The 23,681-nt window shown below is 45.4% G+C and overlaps 1 protein-coding gene across 1 annotated transcript in view; it reads right to left on the reverse strand.

Annotated features, from left to right (window-relative positions):
• Nucleotides 1-23,681, reverse strand: part of dscaml1 (Down syndrome cell adhesion molecule like 1) — a 154,894-nt gene that overhangs the window by 126,587 nt on the left and 4,626 nt on the right. The window contains 2 exon segments of the mRNA XM_084063850.1: nucleotides 2,688-2,834; nucleotides 13,152-13,472. Of these exon segments, the coding sequence (XP_083919976.1) occupies nucleotides 2,688-2,834; nucleotides 13,152-13,472 (468 nt within the window).

Below are 23,681 nucleotides of genomic sequence, written 5' to 3' on the forward strand. Positions count from 1 at the left end.
CACACACACACACACAACACACACACACACACACACACACACACACACACACACATGTAAATGCAGGCATGCATGTGCGCACAGTCGCACACACATGCGCACAGTCGCGCAAACACACACACGCACGCACGCACGCACGCACACATGCACACACACACACACACACACACACACACACACACACACACACACACACACACACACAGCTATCAGTCAAACATACTGGCCTGGTCTTACACTGTGGGATCTGTGACAAGAGAGGAGAGAATCCAACAGCAAGCTTTATCGATCCAGACTGGAAACCCCCCTTAGCCTGCGGGTGCACGCACGCACGCACGCACACACACACACACACACACACACATTCACGCATACGCATACACCACAGCTGTGCTGGATCAATGAGCTCTCCCGTGTGAAGGACAGAACCATACATAGAAAGACACACACACACGCGCACACACACACACACACACACACACACACACACACACACACACACACACACACACACACACACACACACACACACACACACACACACACACACACACACACACACACACACACACACACACACACACACACACACACACACACACACACAGCATTGAGAGAAATGAAAGGGGGTTCTGAGTATCAGAGGGTGAGAGTGCGGAGAGGGGGGGGGGGATATGTATCATCTGACCTGAACAGGCTCATCTGACACCCCGCAATTTACTGGAGCAAATGTCAACACGCTGCACACACACACACCGACGCACACGGGCACACGCACATACACACACACATGGACGCGTGAACGAGCCACAGCGCAGACATTAGTAAGACACGGACGCATTGCAATATTCAACTTCCAATGTGGAGACAGAGAAGAATGCGGATTACAAAATAAGAGAGTGTTTTGATGCAGGGATGTGGATATATATATATGCTCTTTAGGTTAAATAGTCTGCATTTCTATGGCACCTTTATCCAAAGCACTTTGGATAAAGGTCTGTTAAAGGTCTGGTGTAAAAAAATCTTGCCTGCCCTAAATGTAATTCCTGGGGACGCCACTGCATGGGGGGTCAGGGATCAAACTGGGGACCATACGGCAGAGTCCTGCAACGGGCGGGGTACCCGCGGACCCGCGTTTGACGTGTGAAAATGGGTGAAAAATATACTTTTAAGTTCACGGGTACGGGGACGGGCGGTACTGAACTAAACGCGGGTGGGTAACATTTTATTGTGAAAATCAGAGAGCACTGTTTCCGCCCAAACAACGTCACTTGTGTAACTTAACACATCAAGTGCAGAGGTTTTTTAAAACAGGGTACATCCAGTGCCACCGATCTTACCGTTTACGCTGATATGTTTAGAGCTGTAGACGCCTCCACGAGGACCCGGATGTAAACAAATGCACGTTTGCATGTGTGGCTAAAGCTCGCTCCTGGTCTTCACGAACCTGATGAATGTAGAGCTATTGTTGAAGGCTGCTATCTTTTTCGACACATTTCAACACACTTTTAAATTCAGTGACTGTCTTGTAGGCTATTTACATTTTACTCTTCATGTAATTCCATTATTTGACGGGCGGGGCGGTTCTGGTTCGTATTTTGAAATAATCATGGGTGACAGGTCGGTCTACGGATCTGATTATTGACGGGTGGGGCGGGCGCGGGTTCTCAAAATAGGCTCTATGCACAGCATCTCAGAGTTACACACCTGTAAGGGGCCATTTGGAAGCCCATGAGGGTCCCTGGACCCCAACTGTAGACCCACTGGTGTAACAGAGTGTTTCCAGTGGGCCAACATGCACAATATCAGCACCCTGACTCTGTTTGACCAGAATGGAACAGAGCCTTCATTAGTATCATTGGTAACACCTGTGAATGTCTTCATAATATGGCTGCTGTGAATAGAGCCTATTCGGACCCGTTCAGGACTTTGCCATACGGTTGCTCTACCTCACTACATTATGGCTCCCCTGTCTGCAGCCATATACCCCAGCACCATTGCTTTTTTCTTTCTTTCTTTCTTTCTTTCTTTCTTTCTTTCCCTCTTTTGTGTATCTCTCAAACACACTCTCATACACGCACGCACTTCACATCTTTACCATGTCTGATTTATCCCTGGAACACGTACAGTATATTAACCACAGTGCAGTCAGTGAGTGAGGAACCGGGGATGTTCCAGGCAGCAGAGGCCATTTCATCGGCCTCCATTTTGAATAATTGGACCATTTTCTTTATTTGGTTAATCTCTCTCTCTCTCTCTCTCTCTCTCTCACTGACAAAATGGGAGATGACAGTGTCACCACAAAACAGATTAGTGTTGATTAACGGCTGCTCTGTGGTTCAAACCATCACAAACAAATACTACTGACACATCTCTGCCTTTGCAGACCAGAGTTGGTTTAGCAGAGGATATGGCACCGGAGCGGGCTCTCTTTCTTTTCTCTTTCTCTTTCTTTACATATCTGCATGAGTCCTGCCAAATCAGTGTCATATTGGAATCACATTTGTTCACTCGGTTCCATCATTTGATCCCGCAACACAGGCAAGCCGCTCCCAAAGAATGGCGATCAAACACACATCAGAAAATATCTATTAAGTACATTTCAGCAGAAAAGTGGCAGACTTCTGCACGGGGCAAACGTCAAAGATCGCTGCAAGTCTGGAGGCGGATGTAGGAGGCATCCCTACCTGGGACGATGGACACGGTGTCTTTCTCCCAGGACACCACGCTGACGTACTCCTGGACGGCTGAGGGGATGAGGCACTTGAACACGGCAACGTTGCCTCGCATGGAGCGCTGGTCGGCAACACGTACTGTGTAGGGCTCCCTGAACACTGAATTATGGAGAGATGGGAGAGAGAAGAGGTTTTAGTTTACAATAGTTTACACTAGGGATGTCCGATATTGTCGGGAGGCCGATCATGCTTTTGTTTTTTTAAATATATTTTAATAGGTTACAGGAGTTCTTACTGTATGGTGTGTGTGATATGAAGTGTGAGTTTACCATAATCACAGTAATCCTTAATCATATTCCATCATATTCAAGGGTTTTTGCAGAGAAATGAGACAGACTCCAGTCACTTTCAAATTAAATCACTGCAGAGGGCATGTGCGTGTGTCTGTGTCCAGCTAGACTGAGAGAACGAGAGGAATCCATGGTCTCGAAGGGCGGATCCAAACCCAGGCGCCTGGAGCAAGGCGCGTCCTCCGATTCACCAATCTATGTCCCCGCCTCCCCTCCCCTCCCCCCCCCCCCCCCCCCCGGTCTGTGCACGGAGCAGGCTGACGTCACCAAATTTAGAGCGACGCCCCTCTGCACTCTGGTTGGTTAGGAGTTAACAAGGTCCTAAGACCATCGTTCCTGCACCGTTCGCCTAGCCTGGCTCCAGCCCGTGAATCGCTAGCCAAGGCCATTAAAAAAATATGTTCAGGCGATTCTGGTCTGGTGACGCTCTCATAGGAGGTCTCAGCCTCGGTTGAAAATCTGATCGACGAATCGGGATCGGGATAATCCAGTACGAACCAATTGCCAAAGAGTCTTTGAAAAAAAAAACTTTGGCCACGCCCCCATCTCAGCAACCGGCTGCATTGAGAGGGCTTTCAGACTGAATAATGGAGTGAAACTAAATGAAAATTCAGGCTGAGTGTCAGGCTACCGTTCGCCCAGACGTTTTTCTTTTGAAACAAAAAAAAAGGCTGGGATTCCGAGGCTAGTGTCCAGCTGACCCTCGTTGACACTCGTTAATGTCATAGGCATCTAAGCAATTATGCTTCTGCACTGTCAAATAGGCGTTGCGATGCTATTTTCAAACGTAACGAAAAATGTTGAACAATTGTGGGAAAATTCAGAATAATTTTGAAAACCAGTGGTGTACAGTATACGGTATCAGGCATGATGATACCGTATCGTGATGCATCGATCTTAAATAGATAGATAGATAGATAGATAGATAGATAGATAGATAGATAGATAGATAGATAGATAGATAGATAGATAGATAGATAGATAGATAGATAGATAGATAGATAGATAGATAGATAGATAGATAGATAGACAGACAGACAGACAGACAGACAGACAGACACCTTGCACCCTTATGTTTGCTGATGCATATCATGATGAGTTGGAGTTGACATGTGTCTCTGTTATGTTCCTCCTGTAGAATAAACATCCTGGTCTGTTCACTGTCATTGCAGCTGTGTAGTGGTTCATTGGGAGCTGTGTTGAAGGCCCCTGCCCTTTTAAAGAGTCACCGTGACAATGCTACGACGCAGAGACAAGTGGAAGGTTGCGCATGGCCGAGGGAACTGTCACATACAGGCGCCAGGCATCAACCCCCCCCCCCCACACACACACACACACACACACACACACACGTACACATATGGTGTGCAGAAGCACCAGGCTGTGAAAGTGTGCCATGCAGCGCTCAGAGAGGTTGGTGGTAATGAAGGCAGGCTTAATGATGAAAACAGGAGCCTGTGGCTAACCAAATGATCTCTCCGGTTAACTCTGTCACATTTGCATTACTGGGAAATGAGAAATGCTGAATCATGAGCGTGATTGTCCTTAAAAGATATTAAACCGTGTTAAAAAATATATGTTATTTATTTTTTTCATTTAGGGGGGGTCACGTCACTTATCTCCGTTCCTTGAGTTTATAAAAAGCTGATCGACAACTTTTTTTATTTGGCAAGTATAACAGAGGACAAACTCGAGGACTGATTTGGCATAAACAAGATGGCTACAATGTGATTACAGAAATTAAACGTGGCCCCAGAAAGCTGAAGACTGTGCAGACGGGTCTGTGTGGGGTGACATTCTAAAATAATCTATCACAAAGCTATTCGAGCAGGCTTCCCCTTCAAAATGAGGACAGTAATGGCTTAACAATGTAAAATACACACAATGTCGTGTACACGCACGCACGCACACACACACGAACACACACACACACACACACACACACACACACACACACACACACACACACACACACACACAGAGAGAGAGAGAGAGCCCCGCCCTCCCATGTGCTCTCTCTCTCCCCCAGCTCTCCAGTGATATAATTAACGCCTAGCCTGAAGGCCAGTTTCCTTGGTCATTAATAATGCTTTATGCCAGCCGCCATTGTCACTGGAACCCAGTGGAACCAAAGCCAATGTCCTTGTCCAAATGGTGGGGAGTCTTTCACCTTTAAGTCCCGAGCTTAATCTCCAAAGTCTTTCTCTGATTCCGCGCATTGCTTTCGCTCTGCTCTACTTTTCCCACAATGTGCTGACCCTTTGGACCTTCCTTTCTTCTCTGCTGGTTTGTGAAGGAGATTAGACCATACTATATATGAGCTACTGTTAAGGGGAGACTATTGAAATTCAATTGCACTACATATATAGGTGTCCCTGCACTGGCTGGCGTTTTGATTTTAGAGTGAAATTCCAGAGCCTCTACACTGAAAGTGTAGGTGTACAAATTTAACCATTTAGACCCGCACAAACAAATTAATTATTTTTACTGTGTGCTATCTTGAAAAATGCCCAAATAACTTGTAGTGTCGTGATGGGTCAAAACATGACAAAAATTCTCAGTGCAAGTGCAAAACAAAGCAAATATTTACAAAATGACAAAGGGAGGGGTGAAGTTACCCACGATGCATTGTGCATTCGACTAGCAGACACGCAGCTGCCGTGTTCATTTGCAAGTAAGTTCTGAATTTAAAAAATCAAATAGCCAGAATTTCACCAACTGACCACATTTACATTGTGGTCAGTTTAAGTTGTTTTGAGTGTTGTGCAGTAGATGTTGGTTAGGTAATGTAGACAATTAATTTGAGGTTGTAATGTCACTTTAAGTCTGGGAGAGTAAACATTTACCCGCAAGTGTTAACACTACGGATTTTGCTATGTATGACATTTACAACAGATGTTGAACTGATATTGTCAAGCCCTTGACAAATATCTGGGACTGCCTATGGGTGTCAGCAGTTATCAGGAAGTAAAATCTAAAGACAATTTTCATGGCACCTACAATTAAATTAAAGAGAAAACGTGCAATGAAAACAAGCTAATAAACTAAAACAAATACATTGTCCTTCATAGACATTAACAGGCACAGGTTTTATCCACGTTGAGCATTCGCTTTTCTGAAGCCATTTAACGTTCAGCCAAGGCTTTGCAACCTTGGCTATCTTATCATAGAGAACACAGAGATTGTTACCTCACTTCACTGAATCTGACTAAAGCAGAAATGAAAAAAAAGTTGTCTTGTCAGTATCACTCCTATGACAGTACTACTGTAGAACCATTTACAATTAAATAAAATGTGTTTTTCTTCATTTATTATTATTCTATTTATTTCATTTTATTTGTTCCCTCTACGTCCCTTCCTTTTTTCGGATCGAACTAAATCCTTCTGGTTATTTCTTTCTTTTACAGGAAGGGGAGAGAGGATGGGAGGTCGGGCCGGGCAATTATTCAAGCGTGCATCATATGCGAGTTGGTTGAATGATTGAGAAGCAAGGTTTGCTTTTTAATCTATGTGTACATGTGCTTGCATGTACAGTATGCATATATATATTTTTGCTTTCTTTTGTGTGTGTTGTATACCGATGGACAGACTCTAAGGGTCTGCTTTTGCTTTTGGTCATTCCACCAACACAAATGGGAGGGGAACAAAGAGTGTCACTGGCAGAAACATTGTTTAACTTTGTATAACTCAGTACAACTCTTTCAATAAAGAAACTGAAAATAATAAATAAATGTGTTTTTTCTTTCAGGTTATCCAATGATATTTAAATATTTTCACATAATGTGCTCTGCAGAGTGTATGGGGTCTTCCACTCGGGTCTCCGGGCAGAGGGGCCTCACTAATGTGAGGTGAAGCCTCATTTGTAAACAAGTCGAAGCTAAAGGCCAAATAATTCCAATCAGGTCTTCATTTCAATTCTTCATTTAAACAGTCCGCGCTTCTCATTGACGCAGACGACCTAAGGATCAATGCGCTGGATCGATTGAGTAGCCTCGTCCGTTGAGGACCAGCCAATACATTCAATCATTTATTTACTCTCTGATTGACCCGGCTGCCACTCGTCAATGGCAGGGAAAATCCTCCGATGCCTAACACTGAGCCTCTCACAGGCTGTTTAAAGTCAGCCTGATGAGCGGGTGGATGTTTGGTGCAGTGATGACACTCTCCGCAGCTGTCAATTAGAGATGCCTCCCCATCAGCGGAGGTTCAGATCCAGTCAAGGGCACCTCAGGTTTTCACCTCCTGTGCTGCAGCAGCACACCTTGTCCTTTTCTCTAAAAAACACAGCTCATCTCTCTTAACCACATGAACCCTATAGCGTCCCTATTATGGGGCGAGCTCACAGCGCGCCACAACGCGGCACGCTTTTAGACGGGCTATTTTCGGCAAAGAGATTTGGGAAACACTAGGGGACCTATAATAGCCCTGGGGGAACCGGGGTCCACTAAATACACCTGTATCAGGGTTTATGGTTAAAGTGTTGATTATTCTCTCACCTCTCTTTAAAAAACAAACAGCCCTCCAACCTCCGTGCCTTGAGCTGCCCTTGTACACAAGCATGTAAACAGCTTTAATAAGCAGGTAACTGTTGTGATAGCATTGTCATTTAACACACGTTCCTGTTCAAAGATATGAAAGGTGCAGGGAAGGGGAGAGGTGGGGTTATATATTCATTCTCTTAAGCCTTGCGACAGGATGCAAATGGTAGCCCAACTGATTTGTGTGTAAATTGCACTCCCCCTCATCGCATGCACGGCACAATCATTAGGAGGTTACTGATGGCTGACTATATGCAGCCCGGTTGCCTAGGAACGAGCTAAAACACCGGTCTGGTGTGCTGGGCGCACTGGGAGGCAAGTCCTGTATCACTGTCACTTCAATAATTAACGACGGGGAAACCAAATACTGCATTTACTTATTCATAAAGCAAGCAGCAAAAACAGAGAGGGAGAAATACAGAGAGGGAGGGGAACGGGGGTGTTGGGGGGTGAAATAAAGGAGATATGGAACCATATGCGGTTTACATTATTGAATGGACGGGAAGGGGACAACGTAATGTACCGGTGTGGGAGGTTCAGGGACCCCACTTATTGGAGCAGAGAGGTCAGATGAAGAGGACCAGAGGGCCAGCAGATGAAGACAAAGGTTCCCTGAGAGCACCTGCTCTCTTTGGCTCAGGTCTGCACAGGCGTGAGCGTGTTTTAGTCAGGGACAAAGGAGACATGAGGCCAGCTCACTGAACAGGTGAACCCGGTTCACATCAACTGTGTGTGTGTGTGTGTGTGTGTGTGTGTGTGTGTGTGTGTGTGTGTGTGTGTGTGTGTGTGTGTGTGTGTGTGTGTGTGTGTGTGTGTGTGTGTGTGTGCGTGTTATACTCTACTTAGGCCAAATGTTCCAACAAGTATAGAAGAACTAGAATGTGAGAAATAGACATGGTGAGGACTATTTTCCTGGTTCTCACAAGAGTTGGTTGCTTTATGGTTAAAAGCAATTATGGTTACAAATTATTTGGGTACTTAGATTTAAAATTAGGAAAAGTTTCAGGTTTGGGTAGGTTAGGATTACACATTTAAAGGTAAGGTTTAGTGGTTTGGTGCACGACACTGGCGTGCACTGACAATAGCAGATCTACAAGCTCACAAATGCAATGCGTCGCGTTGTGAGCCTGTATAGATCGGCTATTTTCGGCTTCAGGGTTCAGGTAAAAAGGGGACGATTTTTCAAATGGCATTCATAAAATCGCCGTCCTAAAAGTGTCCTCACACAAGTATAGTCATACAAACATGCGTGTGTGCGTGTGCGTGTGCGTGTGCGTGTGCGTGTGCGTGTGTGTGTGTGTGAAAGGGTTGAAAGGGGGCATGCGCGTGTGAAATGAAACCCTGGGTTCGATGCGTAACAAAGGTGTCGATTGCCAGCCAGTATCATCAGCATCTAAAGTCTAGTCTGCTTGACAGAGATCAGTACAGTGACGCACGTGGAAATGACTGTCTGTGACACATGAGGTGAACTTAATTGAACTGAAGTGCAGTGCACTGAGTCACATCCGCACTTTGTGAACTTATAAGTGGAATTGGTCATAGCGAATTTGAACTTGTTATGAAAAGCTTGAGTGGATTGTATACATGAAAGAAAGTGGGGGAGGAGAGGAGAGGAGAGGAGAGGAGAGGAGAGGAGACCTCATTACAGGGAACTGGAGTAACAGAAGCAGCCAAAATGCTGGATACGCTTGTTACAAAAACAACAAATAAACAGTTCACTCCAGAGGCTGGGTCCAATTCATACAAATGGCTTTTTCCTCCGTCGGAGGCTCGTCTCGTATGTGAATTGGATTTTTCTCAGCCAGTGTTCCTTGATAATACTGAGTTAAGGTTGAGAGCCGGCAGGATTTCTGTGAACTCTGTGCTCCACTCTGTTTTTATCCTTACATGTATGACTCATGCTAACAGAACATGCAGAGGAAACGAGGAGGAGCAGCAAAAGAACAAAGAAATAGAGGAAATATGAGAGGAGTTGGAGAGGTCACGTTTACGGATATGGAAGGTAAATTTTGTAGGGCACTGGTTCTCAACGTGGGGTCCAGGAACCACCATAGCAAAATGACTGATAAATGGACCCTTAACGTTTTGTAACTCTGAGAGTGCAGATAAATGGTATCAAATGGGGGTCCGTGGCCTCTGGAGTAGAGTTCAGATGTCTCATATTCCCAAAGATTCACTTTAAAAAATTAAATTAGTTGAACAAAAGACATCTAGAAAAAAAGGAACATATTGTATCTCTTGTAGTGGAATAAAAGCACATATTTGCCTCTGACATGTGTAGTGGAGTAGAAGTATAGGGCCATTCACATTGAGTGAGCACTATAACTATAACTATAACTATGAAAATATAGTTTTAAAAATCGTCAAGCGGATGGCAGAGTTCACACCAACTATAAACAGAATACAATGGTGAACAATATAGTTATAGTTATCGTTATAGTTATAGTGCTCAGTGTGAATGGCGCTTATGAAGTACAAAAAAAAATGAAATACTCTGTTACTTGTACTTAAGTAATAAGTAAATGTACTTAGTCACTTTCCAATACTGTTGAATAGATTTGGGAAGATATTGTGAGAGAGCTCAAAGAAAAATGGCGACAGGGAAGGCATTAAAAAACAAATAATCCGTCCATCCAAATGGTAGGCTACCCGTCTATTTTTTTGGGGTCCATTTTTTACACTCTCTTTAGTTAAATGAACACTGATGATTTGACAGTGTGCATAGCGATTTTCATAAATGCAAGGCTTGAGCCACACAGGTGCCAGCTTCTATTATTGGACCACAATCAGCATGCATGAGAGGGGGTGAGAGAGAGTGAGCGAGAGACAGAGAGAGAGAGAGAGAGAGAGAGAGAGAGAGAGAGAGAGAGAGAGAGAGAGAGAGAGAGAGAGAGAGAGAGAGAGAGAGAGAGAGAGAGAGAGAGAGAGAGAGAGAGAGAGAGAGAGAGAGAGAGAGAGAGAGAGAGAGAGAGAGAGATGTGGAGATGAAGGGAGAGCGGGGGGGGGGGGGGGGATTGTCACACTGTTAGCTGTCAGCTGTCATCACTCTCCTGCACCACCTGAGACAGGATGTGCCACACCCAACCGCTCACGCCTCTGTCGCCCGTGGCAACCGGCGCACGCGGTGCCGTGCACGCGCGTTTGTGCTATGCGGAACGCTGCAGGTAATGAAGCGCACACATGCACATGCACACGCGCATGCGTCGGCGTGGCATTGCATGGTGGCGGTGGGGCTGTGGCGTTGTGGTTGCCTCAGCATTTAATTGATTAATTGTTGTAATTATTTGGGAGGGAAGGTCATCCCGACGCCGAGGCTGGCTGGAAGGTCACTGTCACGCTGGAGGGACCGCTGGCCTCTGGGGACCATGCCGGCCATATGGGTGTGTGCGTGTGTGCGTGTGCGTGTGCGTGCGTGCGTGCGTGCGTGCGTGCGTGCGTGTGCATGCACGCATATATGGGGGGGATCCTTTGAGTGTGTGTGGGATGTAGTAACTGCTGACCATCTTCCGGTTCATCCGCACTTACAATGCATTCATAAAATCTAACCAAAAAAAAAAACGCTTTCCTCATATCTTCCATTATCAACATTATCAACATTATCAACATGAATAACCTGATATTCTTCCTCACATGATGCTCTGTTCCTCCCCTGTCTGCAGCCAGCCGTCCACACTCCTCCTCCTGGACAAACGCTCTGACAAAGAGCTGGCCATGAATCACCCAGAACCAGCTTGACAAAAATGGTTCTCTCTGTGTGTGTGTGTGTGTGTGTGTGTGTGTGTGTGTGTGTGTGTGTGTGTGTGTGTGTGTGTGTGTGTGTGTGTGTGTGTGTGTGTGTGTGTGTGTGTGTGTGTGTGTGTGTGTGTGTGTGTGTGTGTGTGTGCGTGCGTATGTGTGCGCGCGTGTGTGTAGTTAGGGGACTTTCCAGTCCATGGACAGATGGAGAGACAGGGAGACAGGAGGCCTGTTGGCATGAGTTAGGCACAGGCTGGTGTGTGTGTGTGTGTGTGTGTGTGTGTGTGTGTGTGTGTGTGTGTGTGTGTGTGTGTGTGTGTGTGTGTGTGTGTGTGTGTGTGTGTGTGTGTGTGTGTGTGTGTGTGTGTGTGTGTGTGTGTGTGTGTGTGTGTGTGTGTGCGTGTGTGTGTCTGCGTGTGTGTGTGTGTGTGCGTCTACGCGCACATATCTGTGTGTGTGCGCGCGTGCTTGCTTGCGTGCATGTGTGCATGCTTGTATCCAAATGTGTGTTAATATATGTATATTAGGTCACTTCACGTGTATTTTCCATGCATGCTGCGTGTTCCCATACGTTGGTGGAGCGTGTTCGGTGCCACGCTCCAGCAGTGACCTTGGCACGGGGGTGTAGGGGTCACTGCACCAACTGTCTGCGTGACAGTATGTCTGTCTGCTAGCAGCTTTATAAGGCACACGCAGGGTCAAGATGCAGCGCTTTTGGCATGACCCTCACCATGCAGACCCCCCCCACAGAGAGGTGGTCTTAGTTTAGGTCTTAGGGATTCTTAACCTCTTTCATTTCAAGGAGGTTTGAGATGCATTAGGCCTCCAGACCCCCATTTGACACAATATTTTATCTCGGGGACCCGAATCTACACTGAAAAATCCTCAGCGTTTATTTTAACTCTGAGAGTGTACCAGTGGAACCAAATGGACCCGCTGTTGAGAAACAGTGGTTTAGGGCAGTGGTTCTCAAACATTTTCATATAATGGACCCCTAAATGTATACATATTTGGTAGCAGACACCCATTTGAAAAGATTTTGTGCCAGGGACCTCCATAGGAGAAGATTTGTCAACAATGTTTAAGATTTATCAACATGTTTCAGTATTAGCAAATCTACAAGCTTGAATATCAGCTATTTTCAAATAGCCAAAAAAAATGAAATAGAGCTTAAGTGTTTAAACTGTTGCTTAAGTGTGTAAACCATTTTGCTGGGGACACCCTGTAACCACCTGGAGACCCCACTTTGAGACAATGACTATTGTTTTGGTTACAGTAGTTGTGGCGTTATGATGAGTTGTTAAAGCTGGTGTTTCACTGCATCAACCTGGTGCATTCGACTGGGTATTCAAAGTTTTTTGGGGTGGTGCGGGGGACCATGACCAGGCTTGATCAAGAGTTTGCAAGACCAACAAAGTGCTATAAAGGTTTTTGGGGCATGCTAATATTCAATTTAAATAATGCTTGAAACATTTAGGTCAAAGAGACCTCATGAGCATTGCCAAACCAGTTCAACATTAACATTGATGGTTGCAGGCGGTCCCGCCCAAACCAGTTCAACATTAACATTGATGGTTGCAGGCGGTCCCGCCCAAACCAGTTCAACATTAACATTGATGGTTGCAGGCGGTCCTGCCCAAACCAGTTCAACATTAACATTGAGGGTTGCCGGCGGTCCCGCCAAAACCAGTTCAACATTAACATTGATGGTTGCAGGCGGTCCCGCCAAAACCAGTTCAAAATTAACATTGATGGTTGCAGGCGGTCCCGCCAAAACCAGTTCAACATTAACATTGATGGTTGCAGGCGGTCCCCCCCCCCCCCCTCCCCTCCCGGGCTGTGTCCAACCTCACCTGCTTTGACGTGGATGCTGGGGCTCCGTATCTTGCCGGCCTGGTTCTCGGCGGTGCAGAAGTATTCGTTGTCGTGGATGATGCTGTTGTAGGCGGAGGGGGAGAAGGGGTAGAGCTGGAGGGTGCCGTTGGCGTGCACATGGCGGATGTGGGGCACGTCGTAGATGTCGTCTCCGGCGGCCAGGTACCAGCGCAGGACGGCATGGGGGGCGCCGCCCGCAGGGCAGGGCAGGGACACCCCCACAGAGCTGGAGAAGGTCACCCGCTGCAGGGAGGCGTTCACAAAGTACAGCCGTGTGGAGACAACATCCTCACTGTTGACTGGGGGGGCGGGAGAGGGGTTGGGGGGCAGAGACAGAGGAGGTTAGGTGGGACCGCATAGCCTGGTAAAGCAGGACCGTAACCACAGATGACAACTATGTATGTAGACGACACTACGCCACTGTACCAAGACACCACGGCACGCAGACAACATAACTGTACGCAGACGACACCACTGTACACAGACATACAGTGACGTGGGCAGACAACGTCACGTAAAAGACACCACTGTACGCAGTTACTGTACGCCGATGAAACCATGTAGGCTGAGGACACCAATGTATGCAGACGACACCACTGTACACAGATAACATCACTGTACACTGACAACACCACTGTATGCAGATAACAGTCGTGTATGCAGACAACACTATATGCAGATGACGCCACTGTGGATGTAATGTAAGATGTAACTTAACAGGTCACATTGTCACTGTCAACCTTAACTGGACAGATATGATCTAGGATAAGTAATGTTTTCTTCTTAATGATCTGCATGATTCTGCATGTAAATATACTTTTATTCTAACACACAGGCACAGAAATTGGTGCCATACATGTCCAGGTGACCTGCAGTATACAGCCTAGTTCATTTAGATACTTCAGCTCAGAAATAACCAGACCATTAATTAACCATTTACCATTTATTAACAATTACCATATGCAATGATATTGCAATCAAGTTTGGCGGTGTGACTCTGCTCCTGTGATATTACAGATTACCTGCGCAAGCAGGACAACAGATCTGAAATCACAAACCCCCCAGAACAGAGCATAAAATACAGTTTTACATAAAACATTGAACCTTCAATGCATAATTAAACTACCACGTATTATAGTACGATCCATAGAACCACAGTACAATACACAGAATCATAGACCACGGTACAAACACAGAATCAACACTATAACAATATGAACTAAATGCCACAGGGAGAAGGCCGGGGAGGTGGAGGGAATTTGAAAACAAACAGCTGTACAACCAGCTTAGACAGCGAAGCACGTAGACTGAACAGAGAACAGAGGCTACTTAAATGAACCGCCAGAGTTGCACTGTGGGTATGAGGGCGTGAGTGAGATGGCTTGTAGCGAATGAAAATAACCAGAGGTTGAACGACTGTATAAGCTTGTTAGCGAATGGGGGGGGTCCGGGGAGTGTGAATGAAGTATATAAACATTCTGGCTTGCGTGTCTACATGAACTATCGTTACACTGAATACCCTATACACACAAACATCTTCAGTGTTAATTTAACTCCAAGAATGCCAATGGAAACAAAATGGACCCCTAGTTAATTAACAGTGTAGCCAGCCCCTAAACTGGACAACAAACTGCAGTCAAAACCCTTACGGGTCCATTTGGTTCCATTTACACTCTCTGAGTGAAATTAACACTGAGGATTTTACGGTGTACTGTAGATTGGGGTCCCAAGATAAAACATCTTATAAAATGGCCTAATCTAGTGCATATCAAACTGGGGATCCGTGACGTTACAACGGGTGAGAGTCAGTGATCTAATATGATTTATATACGTCCAGAGGGCTCTCTGGAAGTATGTCTCTCAACAGACGGAGGGAAAAATGGGTCGCATATACAGTAGCTCCCCTTCACTTCCTCTCTGTCCATACCCTCAGCTATCCGGGGAAAACAAACTATTTAGGAGGTTGTTAGAACAATAACTGTAACATAGTTCAGCCCTGCTCAAGTCGATCATCGCTGAGAAGACCCACGAGTGGCCCGCACAAGCCTGCAGGGCTGGAGTTGGCCGACTATACCACAGACACTCGCTTTCACACAATGCTGCTGCTGCTGCACAAATGAAGAGCTGTTGCCTGATAAGTTGTCTTAGGGGAGATAGACCATATATCGTCCCTCTCAACCCCCCCTCCCCCCCTCCCCCCCAAGTCTCTAGTGGGGTAGTGAGGTGCCTTTGTGTGCGTGCGTGCGTGCGTGCGTGCGTGCGTGCGTGCGTGCGTGCGTGCGTGCGTGCGTGCGTGCGTGCGTGCGTGCGTGCGTGTGTGTGTGTGTATGGCAGAGGAGTGCAAAGAAGTGCTGAGCTCAGCTTGGCTGGGGGCCAGACAAAGCCGCTGCATGTGCCCCCGAGCCTGAGCATTTTCTTCTCAGACAATGACACTTAATTAATCCCTTTCCTGGATTGTGTCAACAATACCCCGGATTAGCCCTATCTCCTTAATTCTCAATGTACTGGGAGGGAACCAGGGTACCGGCTCAGGCATATCAATTGAGAAATGAAGACATTATCAGATGCCATTTAGACACTAATTTCTATAGATTCTTGTCGATCAATAGATATCCACAATGGGAAACATTAACAGATCGGCTATCAGATGAAGAAGGAGGGGGGGATTGGGTCAACCATCTTTTATTTGCAGATAAGAACATGATGGCATGGGTGGTTAAAGGTCACTTCTGTTTCTGTTTTATCTGGTATAAATAGTAGTTATCGAAGAAAGACAAGGACAGGATCGATAACGTGAGCAAAAAAAGAAAAGCAAAGGCTATAGGCGTGTAACCCATGATAACACAAGGTGGTTTTACTCTATCCTCCATCCTCTTTCCTCTCGTTCATCTCCATCCATCCACGCATACATGATCCGTCCATCCTCCTTGTGAATCTCTACCTATTCTTTCTCTCACCTATACCAGCCGTATCTCACCTTCCCTATCCCACCCCATACACTGCATCGTGCGCACGCACGCACGCACGCACGCACACACACACTCACGCACACACCCGCACACGCACGCACGTGTGCGCGTTCCTCTCAGGCAGAAAACTTCGTATTCCATCTTTTTATGTTTTCTCATAAATGAATGCCCTTTTTTATAATAATAATAATAATAATAATAATAATGATAATAAAAACCTCAAATGGATATAGCACAGTCGCTTTACAAGTGTGTGGGGGTGGGGTAGTAAAAAAGAAGAAAACAACTTCATTAGGAAAAAACGCAAAAAAGCAAATAAAGAATAAGCAATAAAAAGGTAAATCAAGAGTTGAGATCATTCTCAACTTGGAAAAGCAATTGCAAACAGATGTGTTTTCAGGGCGGCTTTGAAGGAAGGGAGGGAGTCTTTGATATGGTTGGGAAGAGCATTCCAGAGGGAGGGGGGGCAGCCAGAGAAAGCCCTGTCGCCCCAGGTTTGGAGCTTGGTCCTGGGGACCACCAGGACTCTACAAGTGTCGCATTGCAATGCGCTGCGCTCACTTGCCTGGGCATGCCCGGGCGACGCGTCGCGATGACATGCCTGGGCGTTGCGTCGTGATGACTTGCCTGGACATGCCTGGGCATCACGCTATGATGATATGCCTGGGCATGTGAAGGTATGCCCAAAATAGGGACACCAGGTTGAAAGTGGTCACGTCTGTGGTTTTTATAAACAATTAACCAATGAAACGTATTAGTAAGAGCTTGTAACTTAATAATAACTTCATAGGGTTTTGCTGATCAATTTCCTGAAAAGTAACGGTTTTGGATATACAAGGTTTCCACGAGACAGGGACGGTATTCTCTCTCTTACCGCGGCACAAGAGGCACACTATGTTATGTGATTGGAATTGGTATGCCAGACACAGAGATTAAATCCACTTAATCTCCTTCCACATTTAACACACACACTCTATCCACTCTGTAATCACACCACAGACGAAGACTGATCTCACACTCCCCGTGTGTGTGTGTGTGTGTGTGTGTGTGTGTGTGTGTGTGTGTGTGTGTGTGTGTGTGTGTGTGTGTGTGTGTGTGTGTGTGTGTGTGTGTGTGTGTGTGTGTGTGTGTGTGTGTGTGTGTGTGTGTGTGTTGGATCTTTTGACCAGACAGCAGAGTGAGGTTGTCAGCAGGCCATGGGTGACTGGTTGGGTGCTCTGTTGTGCATGAACATGTACAAGTGTGTATTTTTATTTGTATTTTTCCCCCCGTGAAATTCAGTAGGTACAGAGGGATAGTGGGGTTATAATGTTATACTGGGATCAAGGGTCAGACGAAACACAGACAAATGGGCTTGACTGTAGGGTATGCAAAACAAATGTGTGCTCAGTCTTAAGTGTAAGGGTAAAAATAAACGGTATAAATGCCTTTTTTTATTATTTGATGTATAGTAATTCCAACATTTTTGTGTGTGTGTGTGTGTGTGTGTGTGTGTGTGTGTGTGTGTGTGTGTGTGCGTGCGTGCGTGCGTGCGTGCGTGCGTGCGTGCGTGCGTGCGTGCGTGCGTGCGTGCGTGCGTGCGTGCGTGCGTGCGTGCGTGCGTGTGTGAGAGAGAGAAAGGTTGAGAATGGGAAGGTGAGAGAGAGAGAGAGAGAGAGAGAGAGAGAGAGCTTGCTCCTCCTGCCTACCCACTAAAACTAGAGCAGTTCCTCTGTGTTCAAAAATATGAATTCAGGTCAATTTGAACCCATCCTGTCACTCAGGTTCATGTCAGTCACTCTCACTGGCTGCTAATCTGACTGCTACACACTTTCAGCACCATGGATAGCACCAATGTTTATTTTCCTGCTATTTTTGGCGCATACTACAAAGTATAAATCAGGCTTAGGGGTGAAAAGACTGCTACCTGACAATAGGGTTTGCCTATAAATATGTTATATATATATAAATATGTAACGCCCAGGATTCGAACCCGGGTCTCCCACGTGGTAAACCAACATATATATGTATATGTATATGTACATACATACATACACATATCTAATATATATATATATATATATACACACACACGCATACATACATATAGCCCTAACCAGGAAAAACTCTGCTAAAAGATAATCTATTCAAAAGTGAATAAAAAGTGGCCTCAAACACAAACCAAAACAGCTTGAATGTGACAGCAGCTCAAACTGGGTGGCAACAGATCTCAAAAGCAACGGCTTATGATGTCATGGCTAATTGCTTTGTCCTCTGCTATGTATTCGGGTCACTGAGTTCACACACACACACACACACACACACACACACACACACACACACACACACACACACACACACACACACACACACACACACACACACACACACACACACACACACACACACACACACACACACACACACACACACACACGCCAGTCTATACAGTGGTGCAGGAGACAGGGTTCCTCCATGCAGCACAGATTAGGGCCTCCAGCAGAAAGGGCCATCGTAAAGACGCTGCCCGTATGTACTACTGTATGATCCACTGTGAGTGCTTACACAGTAATGAGCAGTAAAGCATCCATCCAACGACTATCAACATTTGTTACTCAGCAGCACTATGGCTTTGTGGGATGAAACTCAGAGCAACCTTCAGATCATTGACCCATTTGGAAGGTCTGAACATTGAGGCGTGGTGGTGGGTTGAAGCCCTTAACCACTTAAACCCTATACTTCAATGAAAGTTGTCCTCCAGGGGTCCATGCTTGGACCCCTCCATTTTTTCCCCCCTCTACACCAAATCTCTTTGCCCGAAAACAGTCAAATGGCTGACCTGTCGCTTACCTGCTACTAAAAGGTACTCAAGTACAGCGCAAGAAATACAAGGTGATTTAAAGAATGTGAAGAACATCATATTAGCCTTCAGCTACCATCATTTGCTGTGAACGTTCACACCACAGAAGCACATAACAGTGTGGCATACGATAACCCAGTTTTAGGCTACTATTCCGCCTCGCCCCGGCCCTGGAACGAAGGAAACGCATTCAACTGTATGTGAACCCCTTGCAGAACCATATTTTGAGTCACCTTCTTCAAGCGTGGGTGCAATTATAGAATGAAGGAGGTCAGAAGTGATTTTGATAAAAAAATAAGATTTCCGCCAAGTGAACTGCTTATGTGCCTCCGTTCACTTCCTTTTGCTTACGTTCAAGATCTACTTCCCATAGTCTTTTCTGCTCCAGCCATTCTTTTCTCTAACCTCAAATACATTTGCACTTTTTTCTTCTTTTTTTCCCCCAGTTTTTGCAGTGGGCATGAAAATGCAGTATGAATATGTATGCTGGAGAAGCAAGGATATTGCCTATGGTGAACCGTTATGCATAATGCAGCCTTTTTCTGTGTCATCTACATTCATTCAAATACACACACATTCAAACCATCACGTGCATGGGAAAACAGGGCCATAAATCCACTTCTTTCTCTCTCTCTCTCTCTCAGATACACATGCACGCACAGGGGCAAACAAAAGTGCAGATTGCGCATACATTCATAAGCCCATCGATAGGTGTCTGTGTTTTCAACGTGGTGAACCACAGAGCACTTATACGGTAGATAACACCTTGCCACACACATTCAGGCCAAATAACAGAACATTGCTGCCAGTCGTAATAGAATTACTGCCATGACATTGCAAAAAAATTAAAATTAAAACAAATGACGCCATAAAAAAACCCTCAAAAATAAATATGAACATTATTAGATTGGGAGTCACTCATTTGCTCTGACTCAGAGGGAAATGCAAACCCTCTGTCTAGACTAAACTGGACCTGAGTTGGCACTGTACATGGACTTCTTTTTTCCATATACACCAAACCACTACACCAAAAATAGACAATCTACAATTAAGCTCACAGTGTTGGATAATGTTCCCCCCCTAATTATGGATGCTGGGGTTCAAGTGTTTAATGTGAAACCACATGTCTTACTGGTACATTTCCAGTGTATCATTTCATTGGGCACCCGAGAAAAAAGAAGCACACACACAAAAAAAGCCATGAAGTGAGGGATTGTGAATATACACACACACGCGCGCACACACACACACACACACACACACACACACACACACACACACACACACACACACACACACACACACACACACACACACACACACACACACACACAAATACAGATACACAGAGTGAGAGTAAACAATCTCTATACCCATTTTATGCAGTGTCAGTGGAATATTTAGGCAGCCATTTCAGCATTTGAGCATTCACACTCTCCCACTTCAAAAGGATGATTTGCACTGTTGAAGAGTGTCAGATTTGTAGTGGTGGTTTATTTTTATTTATTTTTCATTTTCAGATTCTCTCTCACAGACAGGGCCATAAATTGTTTGATAGTAAGCAGGTGTGTGTGTGTGTGTGTGTGTGTGTGTGTGTGTGTGTGTGTGTGTGTGTGTGTGTGTGTGTGTGTGTGTGTGTGTGTGTGTGCATGCATGTGTGGTACGTGCGTGCGTGCGTGCGTGCGTGCGTGCGTGCGTGCGTGCGTGCGTGTGCGCGTGGGGTGCGTGTGCGCATGCTTGCATGCATCATGTGATTGTGTATTAAAGTAAAATTATTATTTCTGCTTGCTTGCTTTTCCAGAGTCATGATGTCTATCAATCATTTCTAGAAATGGAATAAAAGGACTGTTGTAGGCTATACTTAAGACCTGTTGAGTAAACCGCCAAATTCACATCCCTGAATAGCTCAGTGGTTCTAGAACCTTTTCAGGCCGTGACCCCCCAAAAAAATCATATTTGAACTCCTGATAAGCCACCCTGATAAGCACTTGGAATGTAGGAGTTGAGGCATTACATTTAGTTTGACTCGGTTCAACAGATAAATATTGTGAAAATAGCAGATCTACAAGCTCACAAGGCGCTGCCAGGCGTTGTTTTTTGTTTTGGAATTGTTGCCTCTTTATTATATTATTTGTAAAGAAAAGAAAGAAAGAAAACGGTGTTGCCAGATTTTGTGAGAGAAATAAGCAACAGGTCTAGGAAAACAAGCCCAAAAGAAGCCATGTGCACTCTAACCCCATATTACATTGCCTCACAACGCGTCGTGAGCTTGTAGATCTACTATTTTCAAAGAAAAGAATGTTTTTGGAATGTTTTCAAATCCACAAAATCTTGTATGGGGGGTTATGGGGTTATCTTGCACAAAATATTTTCAGAAGGTTGAGTCTACAAATATATATTAATTTGGGGGTCCTTGACATGAAAATGTTTGAGAAACACTGATTTTTAAACAACATTAGGAAAAAACCCAGATAAGCAACTACTACACTCACAGCCGCAACCAGTGGCGTCGTTAGGGGTGGGCTTCGGTGGCTATAGCCACCAATGTTTTGTCCAAAGCCACCAATAAAAAAAAATAAAAAATAAAAAAATTAAAAGTTTTCTTTTTTTTTTTTTTATTATATATCTATCACCCTAACCTAACCCTACCCCTAACCCTAAAACCGAAATAAAGTAACAAAAAACGGGGGGAAAAGCACCCTAATCCGCGAAATCCGCGAAAAAAATCGCGCGCGCGCGCTTCGCGCGCGCGCGGGAGGAGGGGCACATGCACGCGCGCTGCGCGCGCGTGCATGTGCCCGTTGCCTGCGGGGCTAAGCCCCCGACCTAGTAGAGACCTAGCGACGCGTCTGGCCGCAACTATAGCCTACCAATACACGAGCAACTTCACAGAACGATAAGCCCAAAGTTGCTTATAATAAGCGCACATGGCAACATTAATGGTAAACGGGATAGGAAACCTGACAACTCGCCCCAAAAACACGCTCACGCTCACCCCCATTTCTTTCACGGACCAGCGGTTCTTGTATTTGTTTTACTGAGTATAAGGTTAGAAAAAACAAATAAGTTAAGGGGTAGTCACGGTTTGAGTGAGGTTAAGCTTGGAATAAGGCTAGGTTTAGGCATAGTTTAGACTACTGAGGTTACGTTTAGGAATAAGGTTAAGTTTAGACATATAGTAAGTTTACTGAGGTTACGTTTAGGAATAAGGTTAGGCTTAGACATATAGTTTACCGAGGAATACCAGGTGAATACCGCGGGATTTGCCCCGGGGCGACTGTGTTTTGGGGCGAGCGTTTTGGTATTCCACCATTCAACTGCCAAACGCACGGCGCAAACACTTGACAATGAAAACAGGCTCTGCTCGCTGGAGCACGACGTTGGGGTACACGAGTTTAACCTAAGAGTGGCATGTCGCTATTCTACTGTCTGTGGCACCGCTGCCTCCTCTAAGAACATTGACAAGTTGTGCTGTTGGCACGTTGGTCTATTTACGCAGAGCGGAGCCAGGGGGAATAAAACAGAGGACGATATTGAATTGTTGCGGCCGGGGGTCAAATACAATTCACACAAAGAGGGAAGCGGGAATCGGGACGGCAAAGACAGAAGACACCGGAGTTTATGTCAAAGTAGCCCCTACGGAACCTCTCCCTCCGCTGTATAGCTCCGAGATGAGGTTCCTCGTTTCTCGGTGCCGTTTTAGCAGGACATTGTCGCACATTTTCCACTTTACATGTTTCTTACCCCTTTCTGCATATCGTATCCAAAAAGTAAAGGTTTTCTGCCATGCTCTCAGATGTTTTAAGTTCTAGCGCACAATAAAAGCTATCCAACGAGTTGAAAAAAGTATTTCATTCGCCTCTGTCCTCCTCTTCCGGTCACATGTTTTTAAGACATTGCGCAAGAGTTGCGCCCGTAGAGATAACATTACTGATTCCCCTACTGGTCAAATGTTGAATTGCATCTTCTAAAGCAAAATATTATGGAACCGGCTGAGGACAGAGGCAAATTAAATACTTTTTTCAACTCTTTGGATAGCTTTTATGGTGCGCTAGAACTTAAAACATATGAGAAAATGGCGGAAAAGCTTTACTTTTTGTATACGATGTGCAGAAAGGGGTAAGAAACATGTAAAGTGGAAAATGTGCGACAATGTCCTGCTAAAACGGCACCGAGAAACGAGGAACCTCATCTCGGAGCTATACAGCGGAGGGAGAGGTTCCGTCGGAGCTAATGTCAAAGTTGCAGCCATACAGTCAACAACAAGTTGTCTAATCCAGTGGTTCTCAACCTGTGGGCCGGGACCCCCACATGATTTCTTTGTTTTGCGGGCGGGACTTTGAAGACCCTTTAAAAAATTAAATGAAGAAAGACCATTACTGCATCAAAAGTAGGCTATTAAATACAAAAAAAATGGTCAAACATCGGCCAAATTGTCAAATTTGCTATGCAATGCGTTGTGAGCCAAAGTCATATGTAATATCTCAACTCCTACATTCCAAGTGCTTGTCAGGGTGGGGGGTCCCCAGTTCAAATATGATTATTTTGGGGGGATCACAGCCTGAAAAAGTTGAGAACCACTGATCTAATCCAAGCACAGCTTCCTACCCTGTGCGTGTGCGTGTGCTTGCGCTGGGGGGGGCTGACTGTCTGATTCATACCGCAATTGCTATAGGCGCCCCTTCCAACACACTTCTCCT

The sequence above is a fragment of the Gymnoscopelus microlampas genome, assembly GCF_963454915.1.
Source record: "Gymnoscopelus microlampas genome assembly, chromosome: 8".
Lineage (NCBI taxonomy): Eukaryota > Metazoa > Chordata > Actinopteri > Myctophiformes > Myctophidae > Gymnoscopelus > Gymnoscopelus microlampas.